This window comes from Thamnophis sirtalis, unplaced genomic scaffold (assembly GCF_051295495.1).
Source record: "Thamnophis sirtalis isolate CommonGarterSnake01/CBP01778 unplaced genomic scaffold, rThaSir2_p1.2 scaffold_13, whole genome shotgun sequence".
In the NCBI taxonomy this organism is placed as follows: domain Eukaryota; kingdom Metazoa; phylum Chordata; class Lepidosauria; order Squamata; family Natricidae; genus Thamnophis; species Thamnophis sirtalis.
This window is the reverse complement of record NW_028261393.1, coordinates 55,479,116-55,494,433: the sequence shown is the minus strand read 5'-3', so window position 1 is coordinate 55,494,433 and position 15,318 is coordinate 55,479,116. Positions and strand designations below refer to the sequence as shown.

Sequence of the window (15,318 nt, the reverse complement as noted above, 5' to 3'; positions counted from 1 at the left end):
GAGGAGCAGGAGGAAGAAGAGAAGGAGAGGAAGAAAAGGAGAGGAAGAGGAGAAGGAAAAAGAGGGGAGGGGAAGGAAGAGGAGAAAGAAGGGGAGGAGAAGAAGAAGAGCAGAAGAAGAAAAGGAGGAAGAGGAGAAGGAAGAAGAGGTGGAGGCGAGGAGCAGGAGGAAGAAGAGAAAGAGAGGAAGAAAAGGAGAGGAAGAGGAGAAGGAAAAGGAGGGGAGGAGAAGGAAGAAGAGAAAGAAGGGGAGGAGGAGAAGAAAGAAGAGCAGAAGAAGAAAAGGAGGAAGAGAAGGAAGAAGAGGTGGAGGAGAGGAGGAAGAAGAGAAGGAGAGGAAGAGAAGGAAGAAGAAGAGGAGGAGAAAAGGAGGAAGAAGAGCAGAAGAAAGAAGAGGAGGAGAAGAAATTTTGGGGGGTTCCTCGTAGTGTTTTGGATCCCGGGCAAGTTGCAATAGCTGGCTGTTTTTTACAAGATGTTAATTCCACCCCAACAGGGGAGAGAAGCTGAATACAAACACCAAACGGATCCTTTTCCCCTGAAAACCAAAATCCCAGCCTTCTCCTTCCAAAGGTGTTTATCCATTTGCTGAAAAGTTTGTCATCTCCCCCTGGCGTGTGTGTGTTTGTGTATGTTTTTAAAGGAAGAGGACCTCGCTAGGAAATTGGGATTTCTCCGTCCACTTATAAAATGTACCATAAAGAAAAAGAAAACAACTTTTTGCTTTCTTTTCCCTTCCCTTTTTAAGTTTCTTTGGACCACCTCAAGACTTTTCTCGTTTTCTTTGCTTTGAAGGCAGAACTGTGGTTTTTTTTTTTCCTGGTAGAGTTTTCGGTGCCTCTGCATTTGATGTGTTTTTAAACAACTCTGTGGCCCGGTTGTCAGAATTGTGTGGCGAGGGTACAATCCGACTCCCTTTGGGGCCTGTCGGATTCACCTTTTTTTTTTCTTTGCTTTGAAAAAAGGTCTCACGAGGCGCCTTTTTAAACACACCTTTGCAATCGCGGAAGGTTTAATGATTCCACGTCTTTTTGGATTTTGATTTCCACGCCTCTGCTTTTAACTCCCACAATTCCTTACTGTGAACCACCAGCAATGAAAGGCTAAGGTAAAGGTGAAGGTTCCCTTCGCACATATGTCCTAGTCGTTCCTGACTCTAGGGGGCGCTGCTCATCTCTGTTTCAAAGCCGAAGAGCCAGCGCTGTCCGAAGACGTCTCTGTGGTCATGTGGCCGGCATGACTCAATGCCGAAGGCGCACGGAACGCTGTGGTTCCTCTTTTCCACCTGCGTTTTTTACCTGCTCTCGAACTGCTAGGTTGGCAGAAGCTGGGACGAGGAACGGGAGCTCACCCCGTTATGCAGCACTAGGGATTCGAACTGCCGAACTGCCAACCTTCTGATCGATAAGCTCAGCGTCTTAGCTACTGAGCCACCACATCCAAAGAGCCGAGGTGGCGCAGTGGTTAGGGTGCAGTACTGCAGGCCACTTCAGCTGACTGCTATCTGCAGTTTGGCGGTTCAAATCTCACCGGCTCAAGGTTGACTCAGCCTTCCATCCTTCTGAGGTGGGTGAAATGAGGACCCGGATTGTTGGGGGCGATATGCTGACTCTGTAAACCGCTTAGAGAGGGCTGAAAGCCCTATGAAGCGGTATATAAGTCTAACTGCTGCTGCTATTGCTAAGGTTGACTCAGCCTTCCATCCTTCCGAGGTGGGTAAAATGAGGACCCGGATTGTTGGGGGCGATATGCTGACTCTGTAAACTGCTTAGAGAGGGCTGAAAGCCCTATGAAGCGGTAGATAAGTCTAACTGCTATTGCTATTGCTAAATGAAGGCTAGTAGGAAGGTTAATTGAAAACGGTTTCGGTTTTGGGATGCAGAGACTTCTAGACATAATTTTCTTCTCCTTCCAAAGGTGTATATATACCAAAGGTGTGTTTGTGTGTGTGTGTATACACGCTGGTCTTGTTGCATTCAGGTCTTTTCCCGTGTAAGATGAAAAGACCCGAATACAACAAGACCAGCATACCTACACCCGTGAAAACCAACGAAAATAATATATAAATTCTGTTGCCTTTTGCACCTACGAAATGTGAAAATTGAAAAACGCTGCAGGAATAGCCAGCAGTTTGAGAATGTTGAGCCTTGGCCCAGCTCTTCCCAACTTCTCCAGCTAGGCGACAACTACAATGACTATATTCCACTGCTGCCTTGGTATAATGGCAGCGTGAAGACCCTCCCTCTCCCTTGATTCTGCCCCCACCCCATGTCCTTTGCTCCTGTGCCCCGCCTGTGCCAACCCCCCTCGCTCGTGGCCTCCCCCTGGTCCCTATTTCAGGATTCGGGGAGTCCCCCAGGAGTCGGGTGTGAAGAATCTGCCCTTTTTAGCAGCTGTTGCCAAAGGATATTTTTTTTGGGGGGGGGAAGAGGCAGGAGATGTTTTTTCCTGTTTCTATTTGCCATTCTCTCGAGTGGCCCAGTGGGACGTGAACCGCTCTTTGTGGGAAGTTAGTAATATCCTTCCCGCCACATCCACTCCAAGCGGCTTCAGGTGCACTTGATTTGCTCCTACAGCCAATCTTGGATTTTATATCTGGGGCTGCCCTTAGTCTCTGGCCCGAAGATCTTCAGGGGACCCTCAGCCCTGCTCAAAAGTTGCACAAAATTTCAGTGAAGCCATGGAAACGTTTGCCACGTTGCTCTCTCTCCCCCCCCCCCCGTTTTCAGATGTGGTGCACAGGGCACCCCCAAGTGTCTCAGACTTAAGAAAAGAAAACTCCTTCCCACCCCACTGCTCTGAACTCATTGGCCATGGCGGAAGCTTCGGTTAGGATTTTGATTCTCAGTACCTGAAAAAAGGTTTTTTAATTTTTTTACCAATGCATTCATTTATATTATTTGTAAAAACTTTCTAAAACTAATGCAGGCTAAAACACTCTCTGCCTGCCTGCCTATAATCAATCAATCTATCTATCTATTTATCTATAATCTATCTATCTATCTATCTATCTATCTATCTATCTATCTATCTATCTATCTATCTATCTATCATCTGTCTATCTATCATCTATCATCTATCATCTATCATCTATCATCTATCTATCTATCTATCTATCTATCTATCTATCTATCTATCTATCATCTTTCTTTCTTTCTATCTATCTTTCTATCTTTCTTTCTATCTATCTATCTATCTATCATCTATCTTTCTTTCTATCTATCTTTCTATCTTTCTTTCTATCTATCTATCTATCTATCATCTATCTATCTCTATCTATCTCTATCTATCTATCTCTATCTATCTATCTATCTATCTATCTATCTATCATCTATCTATCATCTATCTTTCTTTCTTTCTTTCTATCTATCTTTCTATCTTTCTATCTATCTATCTATCATCTATCTATCTATCTATCATCTGTCTATCTTTCTTTCTTTCTATCTATCTTTCTATCTTTCTTTCTATCTATCTATCTATCATCTATCTATCTCTATCTATCTCTATCTATCTCTATCTATCTATCTATCTATCTATCTATCTATCATCTATCTATCATCTATCTTTCTTTCTTTCTATCTATCTTTCTATCTTTCTATCTATCTATCTATCATCTATCTATCTATCATCTGTCTATCTTTCTTTCTTTCTATCTCTTTCTATCTTTCTATCTATCTATCTATCTATCTATCTATCTATCTATCTATCTATCTATCTATCTATCTATCATCTTTCTTTCTATCTATCTCTATCTATCTATCTATCTATCTATCTATCTATCATCTACCTACCTACCTACCTACCTACCTACCTACCTACCTACCTACCTATCTATCTATCTATCCACCCATCCATCCATCTATATCCTGTCTGTCTGTCTGTCTATCCATCCATCCATCCATCCATCCTCTATCTATCTTCATACATACAGTATAGATAGATATAGATATCGATATTTACAGTATAGATATAGTTATAGATATAGATATAGATATAGATATAGATATAGATATAGATATAGATATAGATATAGATATAGATATATAGACATAGACATATAGATATATACAGTATAGATAGATAGATAGATAGATAGATAGATAGATAGATAGATAGATAGATAGATAGACAGACATAGATATATAAATATATTTTGATACAGTAAACCAGGATGGTCTGCAAATCTAGCTTAGTGTCGCATCCCTTTGTGTTCTGGGCGTCTTGCATCTCTCATGGGGTTTGCAGTGGTTCCTGGTCACAACTGTTAATGGCCGAACTCAGGGTTGGGGGGTCAGTCGAAATGCAAAGCTTCTGGCCTCTTCTGCGCCTCCAATCTCCAGCCTCCCTTCTTCCCAAATAAGAACACAATAAGAGCACAACATCCTTTTTTATGAAAAAGGAAATCTCGATCTGGAAGCTCTCCTGGGATGGACAAGCACAGCTGGTGAAGGCTCATGGCTGGCCAGGTGTTTCGGGAGAGAGAATTCCCAGTGTTTCCCTCTAAGTGAGACTTCCTGGCTGAACAGAACGAAATCTGGGCTTCCTCCCACAGGGCAAATGGGGCCTTGTTTCCTCCATCTCCATCTATGGTCCTTTCTCTTCTCCTCTCCTCCAGCTTTCAGGCTGAGACCTTTCCAGATGTGGGACTTTTGCCATCTCTGGAAATTCACCTTAACCACAGGTTGTTGCGCCAAGCCAAAGACTTGGCTCGGTGTCTTCAAAATGTCTGTTGTCCTTCTCACCCTCTGTCCCTGCCTTTCTGAAGATGCAGATGGAGGAGAAGGGGAGATGATTTCCTCTGCACCAAAAAACAGCTGCCGCAGGAAGAATTTAGAATAACAGAGTTGGAAGGGACCTTGGAGGTCTTCTAGTCCAACCCCCTGCTTAGGCAGGAAACCCCATTCCATTTCAGAGAAATGGCTATCCAACCTCTTCTTAAAGACTTCCAGTGTTGGGGCATTCACAACTTCTGGAGGCAACTTCTGTTCCGCTGATTAATTGTTCTAACTGTCATGAAATTTCTCCTCAGTTCTAAGTTGCTTCTCTCCTTGATTAGTTTCCACCCATTGCTTCTTGTCCTACCCTCAGGTGCTTTGGAGAATAGCTTGACTCCCTCTTCTTTGGGGCAGCCCCTGTGATATTGGAAGACTGCTATCACGTCTCCCCTAGTCCTTCTTTTCATTAAACTAGACCTACCCAGTTCCTGCAACCGTTCTTCATATGTTTTAGCCTCCAGTCCCCTAATCCTCTTTGTTGCTCTTCTCTGCACTCTTTCTAGAGTCTCCACATCTTTTCTACATCGTGGCAACCAAAACTGAATGCCGTATTCCAAGCGTGGCCTTACCAAGGCCTTATAAAGTGGTATTAACCCTTCACGTGATCTTGATTCCATCCCTCTGTTGATGCAGCCTAGAATTGTGTTGGCTTTTTGGGCAGCTGCTGCCCACGGCTGGCTCCTGTTTAAACGATTGTCCACTTAGAGGCAAGGAGGAGAGAAAAAAAAAGGAAGATCTGGGCCTTTGGGCTTCTGTCCTGCTTGGTCCTCCTTGAGACTCCTCAAGCCCCCACCTTGAAAGAAAGACCACCCAGAACTCTCTTTTCTGCCAGCCCCATCTCTACAATCCTGTCTACGCCTGCAGATAAATCCTCAACTTATGACCAAGGGACCCGGATTTCCATTGCTAAAGTGAGGCGGATGTTGAGTGAGTCACGCCGGATTTGATCTAAGAGCCAAGGTGGCGCAGTGGTTAAATGCAGCACTGCAGGCTACTGCTAGATCAGCAGGTCAGCGGTTCAAATCTCACCGGCTCAGGGTTGACTCAGCCTTCCATCCTTCCGAGGTGGGTAAAATGAGGACCCAGATTGTTGGGGGCAATATGCTGACTCTCTGTAAACCGCTTAGAGAGGCCTGAAAGGCCTATGAAGCGGTATATAAGTCTACTGCTATTGCTATTGCTATTTGATCTACCCTTTTTCTTTTGCCCAAATATTTTCTGGGGCCGAGCGTGGCCTTGAACTTGGTTGTCGCTGGTCTAGCTCCTGGTTATCTTTCAGGCCCTTTTGGGGGGGTGCAGATGGGTTCAGAAGAGGATGCGGAACAAATGCTCCTACAGGGGCATTTGGGTACCATCTCCCACATGAGTATTTTGCCTTATCCTTGACCATTGTAGCAATAGCAGTTAGACTTATATACCCGCTTCATAGGGCTTTCAGCCCTCTCTAAGCGGTTTACAGAGTCAGTAAATCACCCCCAACAACAATCCGGGTTCTCATTTTACCCACCTCGGAAGGATGGAAGGCTGAGTCAACCCTGAGCCAGTGAGATTTGAACCGCTGAACTGCAGATAACAGTCAGCTGAAGTGGCCTGCAGTACTGCACCCTAACCACTGCGCCACCTCGGCTCTTATAAAGGAAGCATTGGCAAGGGAATAGGTGGGACTGGCCAGGCTTTGCCAAATTAGCAATAGCAATAGCAGTTAGACTTATATCCCGCTTCCTAGGGCTTTCAGCCCTCTCTAAGCGGTTTACAGAGTCAGCATATCGCCCCCAACAACAATCAGGGTCCTCATTTTACCCACCTCGGAAGGATGGAAGGCTGAGTCAACCTTTGAGCCGGCGAGATTTGAACAGCCGAACTGCAGAACTGCAGTCAGCTGAAGTAGCCTGCAGTGCTGCATTTCACCACTGCGCCACCTCGGCTCCTGGTCCGGGAGTGGTGTTTTTAAAGGAAGCAGAATGAAACGCTGAAGCAAGCATCATGCGTGTAAGGCAAGGCTACAATGCCCCATTTCCTTTCCTGGAAAGTCTCCCTTTTCATGCTCCGGATAATGGGCTCATTACGTGCCCCGCTGCCTGTTGGAAAAAGCCCCTTTTCACCCAGGGCCCAGGCGCGGTTGCCTTCTGCATCTCTCCTCCTTTGTCTCCTCTCGCTTAGGAGAGAAAAAAAAAACCACGTTATTTGGGCTTTAAAAATAACCGCTGCGGAGGAATGGCTAAGCCCCTTTTCATTCAAGAATCTCGACATTATTTCGCTGGTCGAAGTTTGTGTTGGCTGGAAGAGTTAGAGAAGAATGAAGTTTGTGCCCGGCGTGAAAAGCTTCCTCCTTCCCCCCCACTCTCCCTTCCAAAGGCCATTAAGAAATTCCAGATGACGAACTGCTTGGAATGGGGAGGGCGCTTTGAAATGAGCTGGGCTAATTTGGAGCATTCAAGGCGGATCAGAAAGGACTTTTCAAATGGATTGCAGAGAAATCCCCAGGCTGAAAACCTGAAAGTTGGCACTGGTTAAGGTGCATCTTACTTTAGAAATCAACCAAACCAAACCAAGAAAAGTAAGGATATGATTTAGAGACGCGCCAATGAAAGAAATAATTCCGTATAGTAAATCCCAAATAGATTTGACTGCACGGAGTTGGTTTCTTCCTTTCCACTGGGGTTGTTCAAATGGAAGCTGGCAATATCGAGCACGGTAGAATGTCTCACGTAGGCGGCTGGGCTTGATGACCCCTTAGGTCCCTTCTCCCAACTCTTGTGATTCTAGGATGTGAAGAGCCAAGGTGGCGCAGTGGTTAAATGCAGCACTGCAGGCTACTGCTAGATCAGCAGGTCAGCGGTTCAAATCTCACTGGCTCAGGGTTGACTCAGCCTTCCATCCTTCCGAGGTGGGTAAAATGAGGACCCGGATTGTTGGGGGCAATATGCTGACTCTGTAAACCGCTTAGAGAGGCCTGAAAGGCCTATGAAGCGGTATATAAGTCTACTGCTATTGCTATGTGATCACAATACTCTCTCAACTTCCTACCGTCAAAATAAAATCCTTGGAATTGTTATGCAGCTCTTAAAAAAAAAATCCTTCCAATTCTTTGTTCTTTTGTGCATTGTTTAGCCCTCGTCCCACCTGGATTTTAAGATTCTTTTGCAGCTTTAAAGGCCATTATATGTTAATATTAACCCTGTTAATAAGAGCCTGGTTTTCTTCCAGACAGCCTGCATAGAATGGAGGATTATAAGGCGTTCGGTCTTTAGCGTCATGCCCTTAATAGATAATAAGGAAGGAAACATAAAATAAAATAATCTTGAATTCAGTTGCACACCTTTTACGCTGTGCAATCTTTGTATTTTATGGAGATCTTAGGAAAGGTTTATATTATATCACATCAGAGGAGAAGATTTTTGAAGTCCCGTGGCTCTTCCGCCCTGCGGTTCCTCGGTCCAATTATCTCCGTGATTGCGTGGAACTTTTTTTTAATCCTTTTACGCTCAGTTTAAGTGGAAAGTTAGTCTTGCGATTAAGCGGTGTCCTCCAGTAGGGGCCGAGCTACGCTTCCTAACTTCTAGCTCGGGAGCAATGGGAGGTGTAGTCCAAACACCTGGATGGCACTTGTTGGAAAAAGCTGCTTTCCCTCTCTCAGTTTAAATGTTTAATAAATTTATATGCCGCCCAATCCCGAAGGACTCCAGGCGGCTTACATAAAAAGAAAACAATTTAAAAGAATACTAAAAATTTTAAAAAAAATAAAGAGACAAGGCAGTTAAAAAGGCACAACATGCACTCAACCTTGGTGGGGCTGGACCTCATTTAAGAGTTGAGTTGAATTGAATTTATTGCACTTATATGCCGCCCTTTTCCCCAAAGGGGACTCAGGGCGGCTCACAGTCCAAGTCAGGGAAGGGGATGCAGATAAGGGATAAAAAGACGAACAAAACAGTACACAATTTAAAAGCACACAACAACCATACCATTCGAGGGGGGGGGCGAAAGCTCTTTAGCCCCAGGCTTGTTGGAACAGCCAGGTTTTAAGGGCTTTGCGGAAGGCCTGGAGGGTGGTGAGGGTTCGAATCTCCACGGGGAGCTCGTTCCAGAGGGTCGGAGCAGCCACAGAGAAGGCCCTCCTCCGGGTAGTCGCCAGTCAGCATTGGCTGGCGGATGGAATTCGGAGGAGGCCTAATCTGTGGGATCTAATCGGTCTAGTGGAGGTAATTGGCAGCAGGCGGTCTCTCAAGTACCCAGGTCCAACAGCCCCAGGCCTGCCGGAAAAGCCAGGTCTTAATAGACTTTCGGAAGGCCGCGAGAGTGGGGAGAGTCCGGATCTCTGGGGGTAGATCGTTCCATAGGGACGGGGCAGCTACAGAGAAGGCCCTCCCCTGAGGAGCCGCCAAACGACATTGTCTAGTTGACGGCACCCGGAGAAGGCCCATCCTGTTGAGCACATTCTCTTGAGGTTTAAACTCAAGTTTAGAGATGTGTCGGCTCGGTTTTGGCGCCTTTCGGATGACTGGCTCTACAGATCAAGGCGAAGTGAATTCGTCCTCTTTCCTCCCCCCCCCCTTCTCTTCCGTGGATTTCATTCCATCTTATTTTTGCTCGCCTTCTCCCGTTTTTTAAAGCTTGCACGAAAACCAGGATGTGCTTTAACCTTGCCGGTGTCCGTTTCCCACTCCCGTGAACCTACATGAAACCGACGAGCCCATCTGGCCATGCACAGCAGAGGTGGGATTCGGCTGGTTCTCTCCGGTTTGGGCGAACCGGTAGCGGCAGGTGTGGGAGCCTCCGCCCGCCCTGACGTAATACACAAGTACTGTGCACGCATAGAAGTTTGCACCCGCAACAGCCTGGCGGAATTCTGGAAAAAAAAAAAGCAGAAATGCAGGTGACGGACCTCCCGGAATAAGCAGGCGGCTGAAGTTCAGGCTGGCTTTGCCAGGAAGAACCGTTGGCGAGGAAGGGAGCAGGAGTGGGCGCCCGATGCCTCCCTTCACCATGGCAATCTCTCTTGTGACTGCTCCTTCTCAAAGGGGGCGAGGACGCAGCGGGAGTCGGGGGGGGGGGAGCCGCCCAGCACAGCCTGTTCCCGCAGAAGAGAAGCAGAGTCTGCATTGCAAAATAAAATTTAAAAAAAGAAACAAAGTTCCTGTGCCAGAGTTGGGGGCCTGGCGGGGGTTTGTCTTGAAGGCCCCCCGCTTCTGAAGACCAGGGGGGGGGGAACGACACTCGAGATGAATACATCTGTCCACTCAGAGGGTCAAAGGAAATTAATCCTCCTTATTTAGCCTCTCCGGGGGTCTGTGCAAAATGGAAAATAGCAACAGCAATAGCAATAGCAGTGAGACTTATATACCGCTTCATAGGGCTTTCAGCCCTCTCTAAGCGGTTTACAGAGTCAGCCTATTGCCCCCAACAACAATCCGGGTCCTCATTTTACCCACCTCGGAAGGATGGAAGGCTGAGTCAACCCTGAACCGGTGAGATTTGAACAGCCGAACTGCAGAACTGCAGTCAGCTGAAGTAGCCTGCAGTGCTGCATTTAACCACTGCGCCACTTCGGCTCTTAAAAAGGGGAGGGCCTTCCTGTTTTATACCCTGGCCTCTGCTCTGCCACCAGGGGTGGGTTTCAACCGGTTCGCGGTGGTCCCCGCGAACCGGTTGGTCGGCAAACCCGGAAGTAAGTAACCTCCGGGAACGGCGAAGGGCCCGCCTGCCCGCCCGCGCTTCTTACCGGTCTCTGAAGGCTTCTGCGCTTCCACGCAGGCGCATGGCACATACAGCACCTGCACGATTCTCCGTGAGCAGCTGGAGCATCGCGCAGGCGCTAAGATGCATGCGTGAACTGCGCGCGTGCACGAGGACGCCGCCGGCCCCATTCCAACCAAACCGGTTGGAACGGGATAAGCAACCCACCACTGTTTGCCACCATCATTCTGGGCAAAATGGATCTGGAGTCACTCCCCGGACGGCCTTCTGCCTTTTCATCCCCCCTGGTGAAACGCTGGACCTTCACTTGTGAACCGGTGTCCCTCCGCGCCTTCCCTTCCCAAGAGAGAGCGTTCCTGCCATGAAAGTTCAACCCAAATGTGTTTGCCTCCATCTTTTATGTCTTCCTATGGGGAGGATCAGAAGGTGCTGGGCATCAGCTGGGCCACGCCTACCAGTGGTGGGTTTCAAAAGTTGTTCGAACCCACTCTGTGGGTGTGGCCTCCTTTGTGGGAGTGGCTTGCCGCCCATGTGACCGGATATGAAATTATGAATTAGTACTTAGGTTGGTCCAAGTAGCTATTCAGAAACTCTGGCATTGAAGCATGCAAGTCTTAAAGCTGTCAAGTTACAAGACCCTTGCACCCCTAACCCTTTAGGGGAAAAAAACTAGGGGTCTTCAAACCTGACAGCTTTAAGACTTGTGGACTTCAACTCCCAGAATTCCTCCTCCAGTCACGTTGGCTCAGGAACTCTGGCATTGAAGCGTGCAAGTCTTAAAGCTGTCAAGTTACAAGATCCTTGCACCCCTAACCCTTCAGCAGTGGTGGGTTTCAAAAATTTTTGGGACCTCTTCTGTAGGTGTGGCCTGCTTTCCAGGTCCACTCGTAGAACCTCTTCTAACTGGTCCGGTAGATTTGATGAACCGGTTCTACCGAATAGGTGCGAACTGGTAGGAACCCACCTCTGATGCCTACCTAGGTGCAAGGTTCTCACTCAACAGATGTGGGGTTTTTTCTTGTGTGCCAGCCTCCGTTTTCCTTCTGGCTTCCCCAGTGATTGGCTACTTGCCAGCTGAGCACTGCCTGGTTTCTTTGAAGGCCTCAGGCCTCTTGATCAAAAACAGACGTCGAAAGGCAATGAATGGCAGATCTTTGGGGGGATCGGAGAAGCCCTCGGAGGAAGCAACTAGGACAGTTGCATTTCCAACATGGACGTCTCATTCTCTGAATCTAACCGCCAGGTCCCTGTTGGCTTCGGTCGTGACCCGTCAAAACCGCGTTCCACTAAAGCGCGCCCGATTAAAGCGCGTACCTGACGTCATCAGCAGCGCGACAAATACGACCGTGGGGAAAAAAGGGCGCTTTAAAAAGCACTTTTACAGCAAGCCGATTCACATAAAGGTAAGGGTTAGGTTTAGGGTTAGGGTAAGGGTTACGTTAAGCGTTAGGGTTAGGGTTAGGGTTAGGTTAGGGTTAGGTTAAGGGTTAGGTTTAGCATTAGGTTAAGGGTTAGCGTTAGGTTTAGCGTTAGGTTAAGGGTTAGGTATAGGGTTAGGTTTAGGGTTAGGTTAAGGGTTAGGTTTAGGGTTAGGTTAAGGGTTAGGCTTAGGGTTAGGTTAGGGTTAGGCTTAGGGTTAGGTTAGGGTTAGGTTAAGGGTTAGGTTTAGCATTAGGTTAAGGGTTAGCGTTAGGTTTAGCGTTAGGTTAAGGGTTAGGTATAGGGTTAGGTTTAGGGTTAGGTTAAGGGTTAGGTTTAGGGTTAGGTTAAGGGTTAGGCTTAGGGTTAGGTTAGGGTTAGGCTTAGGGTTAGGTTAGGGTTAGGTTAAGGGTTAGGTTTAGCGTTAGGTTAAGGGTTAGCGTTAGGTTTAGGGTTAGGTATAGGGTTAGGTTTAGGGTTAGGTTAAGGGTTAGGCTTAGGGTTAGGTTTAGGGTTAGGTTTGGGGGGGTTAGGGTAAGGTTTTCGCATTATTTTTAAGTTTCCCGCTCACAGCGTGCTGTTTTCGTCGCGCTGTGATGACGTCACGTACGCGCTTTCGTCGAGCGCGCTTTAGTCTACCGCGGTTTTGTGGTGGAACCGGCTTCGGTTCCCATGGATGTTTGGCTCTCAAAAGTTGGACTTCCAGGAGCTCCCAGGACCAAAGGCAGCTCGGAAGGGCTCCTCTCTGGCAAACTGTCTGTGGAGGCATAACTCCAGGGGTCTTTTCCTGGTGGGATGCTCTCCCCCACCCCTTCTTCCTTTGTTGACATGGAAATGGAAGAGACACCTTCGCGGGTTTTCAGCTTCAATCGCTCTCATTCCTCTTGCGTGTCGGAGCAAGCACAGGCTGCTTTGGGTGTGTGTCACACTGCTGTACAGAAAAAAAGAAAGGGGAAAAAAAAAACGTAAACCAGAAGATGTGTATCTCAGCAACCCAACACTCCCTGGTGGCTTTTACCACCCGCCCCACCCCACCCCCCCAAAAAAGAAAAAGAAAAAAACCCATCAAATCTCCTTGAAGCCCCACCTTCCTCCTGCTTGGCAGGGCAGAGAGAAGAGAAACATCATCTGAGGAGCAGAGCTAATGATTGACTCCCGTGTCAGCCGATTATCTAATCTGGAGCACAAGAGGCAGGGCTGGGGAGGGGAGGCATGGATTGTCCCCCACCTTTGGGAAGGGGCTCTTTCTCTTGGGACTGGCCTGCTTCACCACCCATGCTAGAGTTGCCTGCAAGAGCTGCGGAGGAGAATAGAATAGAATAGAATTTTATTATTTGTATGCCGCCCTTCTCTGGGAGGACTCAGGGCGGCGAACAATTCAAGGGGGGGGAAAAAGGGGAACATAAAAAACAAAATACAAATAATAAAAGTAAACAACAGTCGCACAACCATACATGTCGAGAGGGGAGGGGAACTCATCACCCCCAGGCCTGCCGGCAAAGCCAGGTTTTGCGGTTCAAATCTCACTGGCTCAAGGTCGACTCAGCCTTCCATCCTTCCGAGGTGGGTGAAATGAGGACCCGGACTGTGGGGACAAGTTGCTGACTCAATTTGCTAAAAAAGAAATGGTAAACCGCTTAGAGAGGGCTGAAAGCCCTATGAAGCGGTATATAAGTCAAATAAATAAATAAATAAATAGATAAATAGATAAATAGATAAATAGATAAATAGATGAATAGATGAATAGATGAATAGATGAATAGATAAATAACCTCATCTGGTTGTGTTTCCTGAACGCTCTATCTAGGGAGGCTGACTGGTAGCCCCTTTTCAGACTGATAATTTTATTAAAAGGCATTAAATGTTCATAAGCTCTATAGCTTTCCTTCCACGTGACCTTTTCTCTTTCTTTCCTTCCTTCCTTCCTTCCTTCCTTTCCTTCCTTCCTTCCTTCCTTCCTTCCTTCCTTCCTTCCTTCCTTCCTTCCTTCCTTCCTTCCTTCTAGAGCTTGCCTACGACTTGGACAGCGAGGGCACCCCTTCAAACAGGCAGCTGGTGAACCAGCAGAGCCAAGAGACGACGGGGCGCAGCCTCAGCGGCAAGCAACCAGCGCTGAATCTTCCACTCGTGGGCGCTGTCCTCATCTGGTGGCTTTTTCTGATGGCCAACTTCTTCAACTTCAACTGGGCCCTCGGCTGCAATCCGGGCTGAATCCCTTCTCCTTTCGCCTTGTGAAAAACGCCCTGTAAATTCTTTCTTGCCCTTCAGAAGCACTCGGGAAAGAACAACTTTGGAAACAGGACTTTATTATTATTATTTTAAAAGCGAAAAAAAATATCATTTCCTCGTTTGAGGTTTCATATAAGACCCAGTGCTTATATTTTTGAAGAATCCTCGTTCAGTTATTATGGCAAGGGTTAATAATACTCGGTTTGTATCACCTGTGAATTTTGTAAACGTTTTCCCCCTACCCCCCCCCCCCCCCAGTGCTGTTTAGGATGACAAAAGCACACGGCATCCTGAATGGATCGGAATGAGGAAAGTTACTGGATGAAACACCACAGGGCAACTTTTTAAAAATACACTTTGTTGTGAGATCGAAGCCCAACCTGAAGCGGGAGAAAGGAACAGTTCCATAACAGAAAATAAAACGGTTCTGCAGCTTGCAAATTTGTGTTAACACTGGTGGCAAACTTGATGTGAAGATGCCCATGTGAGTGGACTTAACACTGGATCCTTGTTATGAATGAGCTGCGTATTTATGTTTTTTTTTTTTTAAAGCTAGCCAATTTCAGACGCTTCTCAGACAGGACTAATGGCGATTCCTCCCCCCGGTCTGGCTGATGTGAACACGGCAGGGAATGTGCTGTTCCAGGGCGATAGTCCAGCTTCAGAAGATGCCCAGATGTTTTCCAGAAAGTCTGCAGGATTCAAGCATGCTTTTCTGATTTTCCCCCCCTTTTCTTAAAAAAACAAAACCAAAACCACGATTCTGTATCACTTTGTCTGTTCATCGATTGTGTTCGGAGCCTGTTCTGTTGAGCATGGAAAAATGGGAATCTCTCCGAGGCTCCTGTAGTTTCTCCTTTGGGCTGCTCTGGAGATGTTTTCCCCTCCTTCCTTTTTAAACTCTTAATTTGCATCGGAAATATCAAGAGCTGGGGAACGGGGGGGGGGGGGGGGGCGTTTTCTTCTTCTTTTCAAAATAAATGGGTTCTACCCATCAGTCGGGAGGCTGTTGATCACATGCTTGGCGATGTTGCGTGTGTGTACATATGCGCTTCTGCCTGTGAGAGGAAGAAATAGCTTTAAAAAAAAACGTAGGAAGTACAGCCCTATCACTGTGAGTTTTCTGTTTTTCTTTTGTTCAGATTACATTCTGCATTTTGCATCCTGTTTAGAAGTCTGTCCACATTGGCTGGCATTCG

General features: G+C 47.0%; 1 protein-coding gene across 1 annotated transcript in view; it reads left to right on the top strand.

Annotated features, from left to right (window-relative positions):
- The window catches only part of GPC3 (glypican 3), an 87,486-nt gene extending 73,385 nt beyond the window's left edge, over window positions 1–14,101 (top strand). Inside the window, exon 8 of the mRNA XM_087727112.1 lies at window positions 13,896–14,101. Within this exon, the coding sequence (XP_087583238.1) occupies window positions 13,896–14,101 (206 nt within the window). The remainder of the gene's footprint in view (window positions 1–13,895) is intronic.
- Window positions 14,102–15,318: the final 1,217 nt, after the last annotated feature.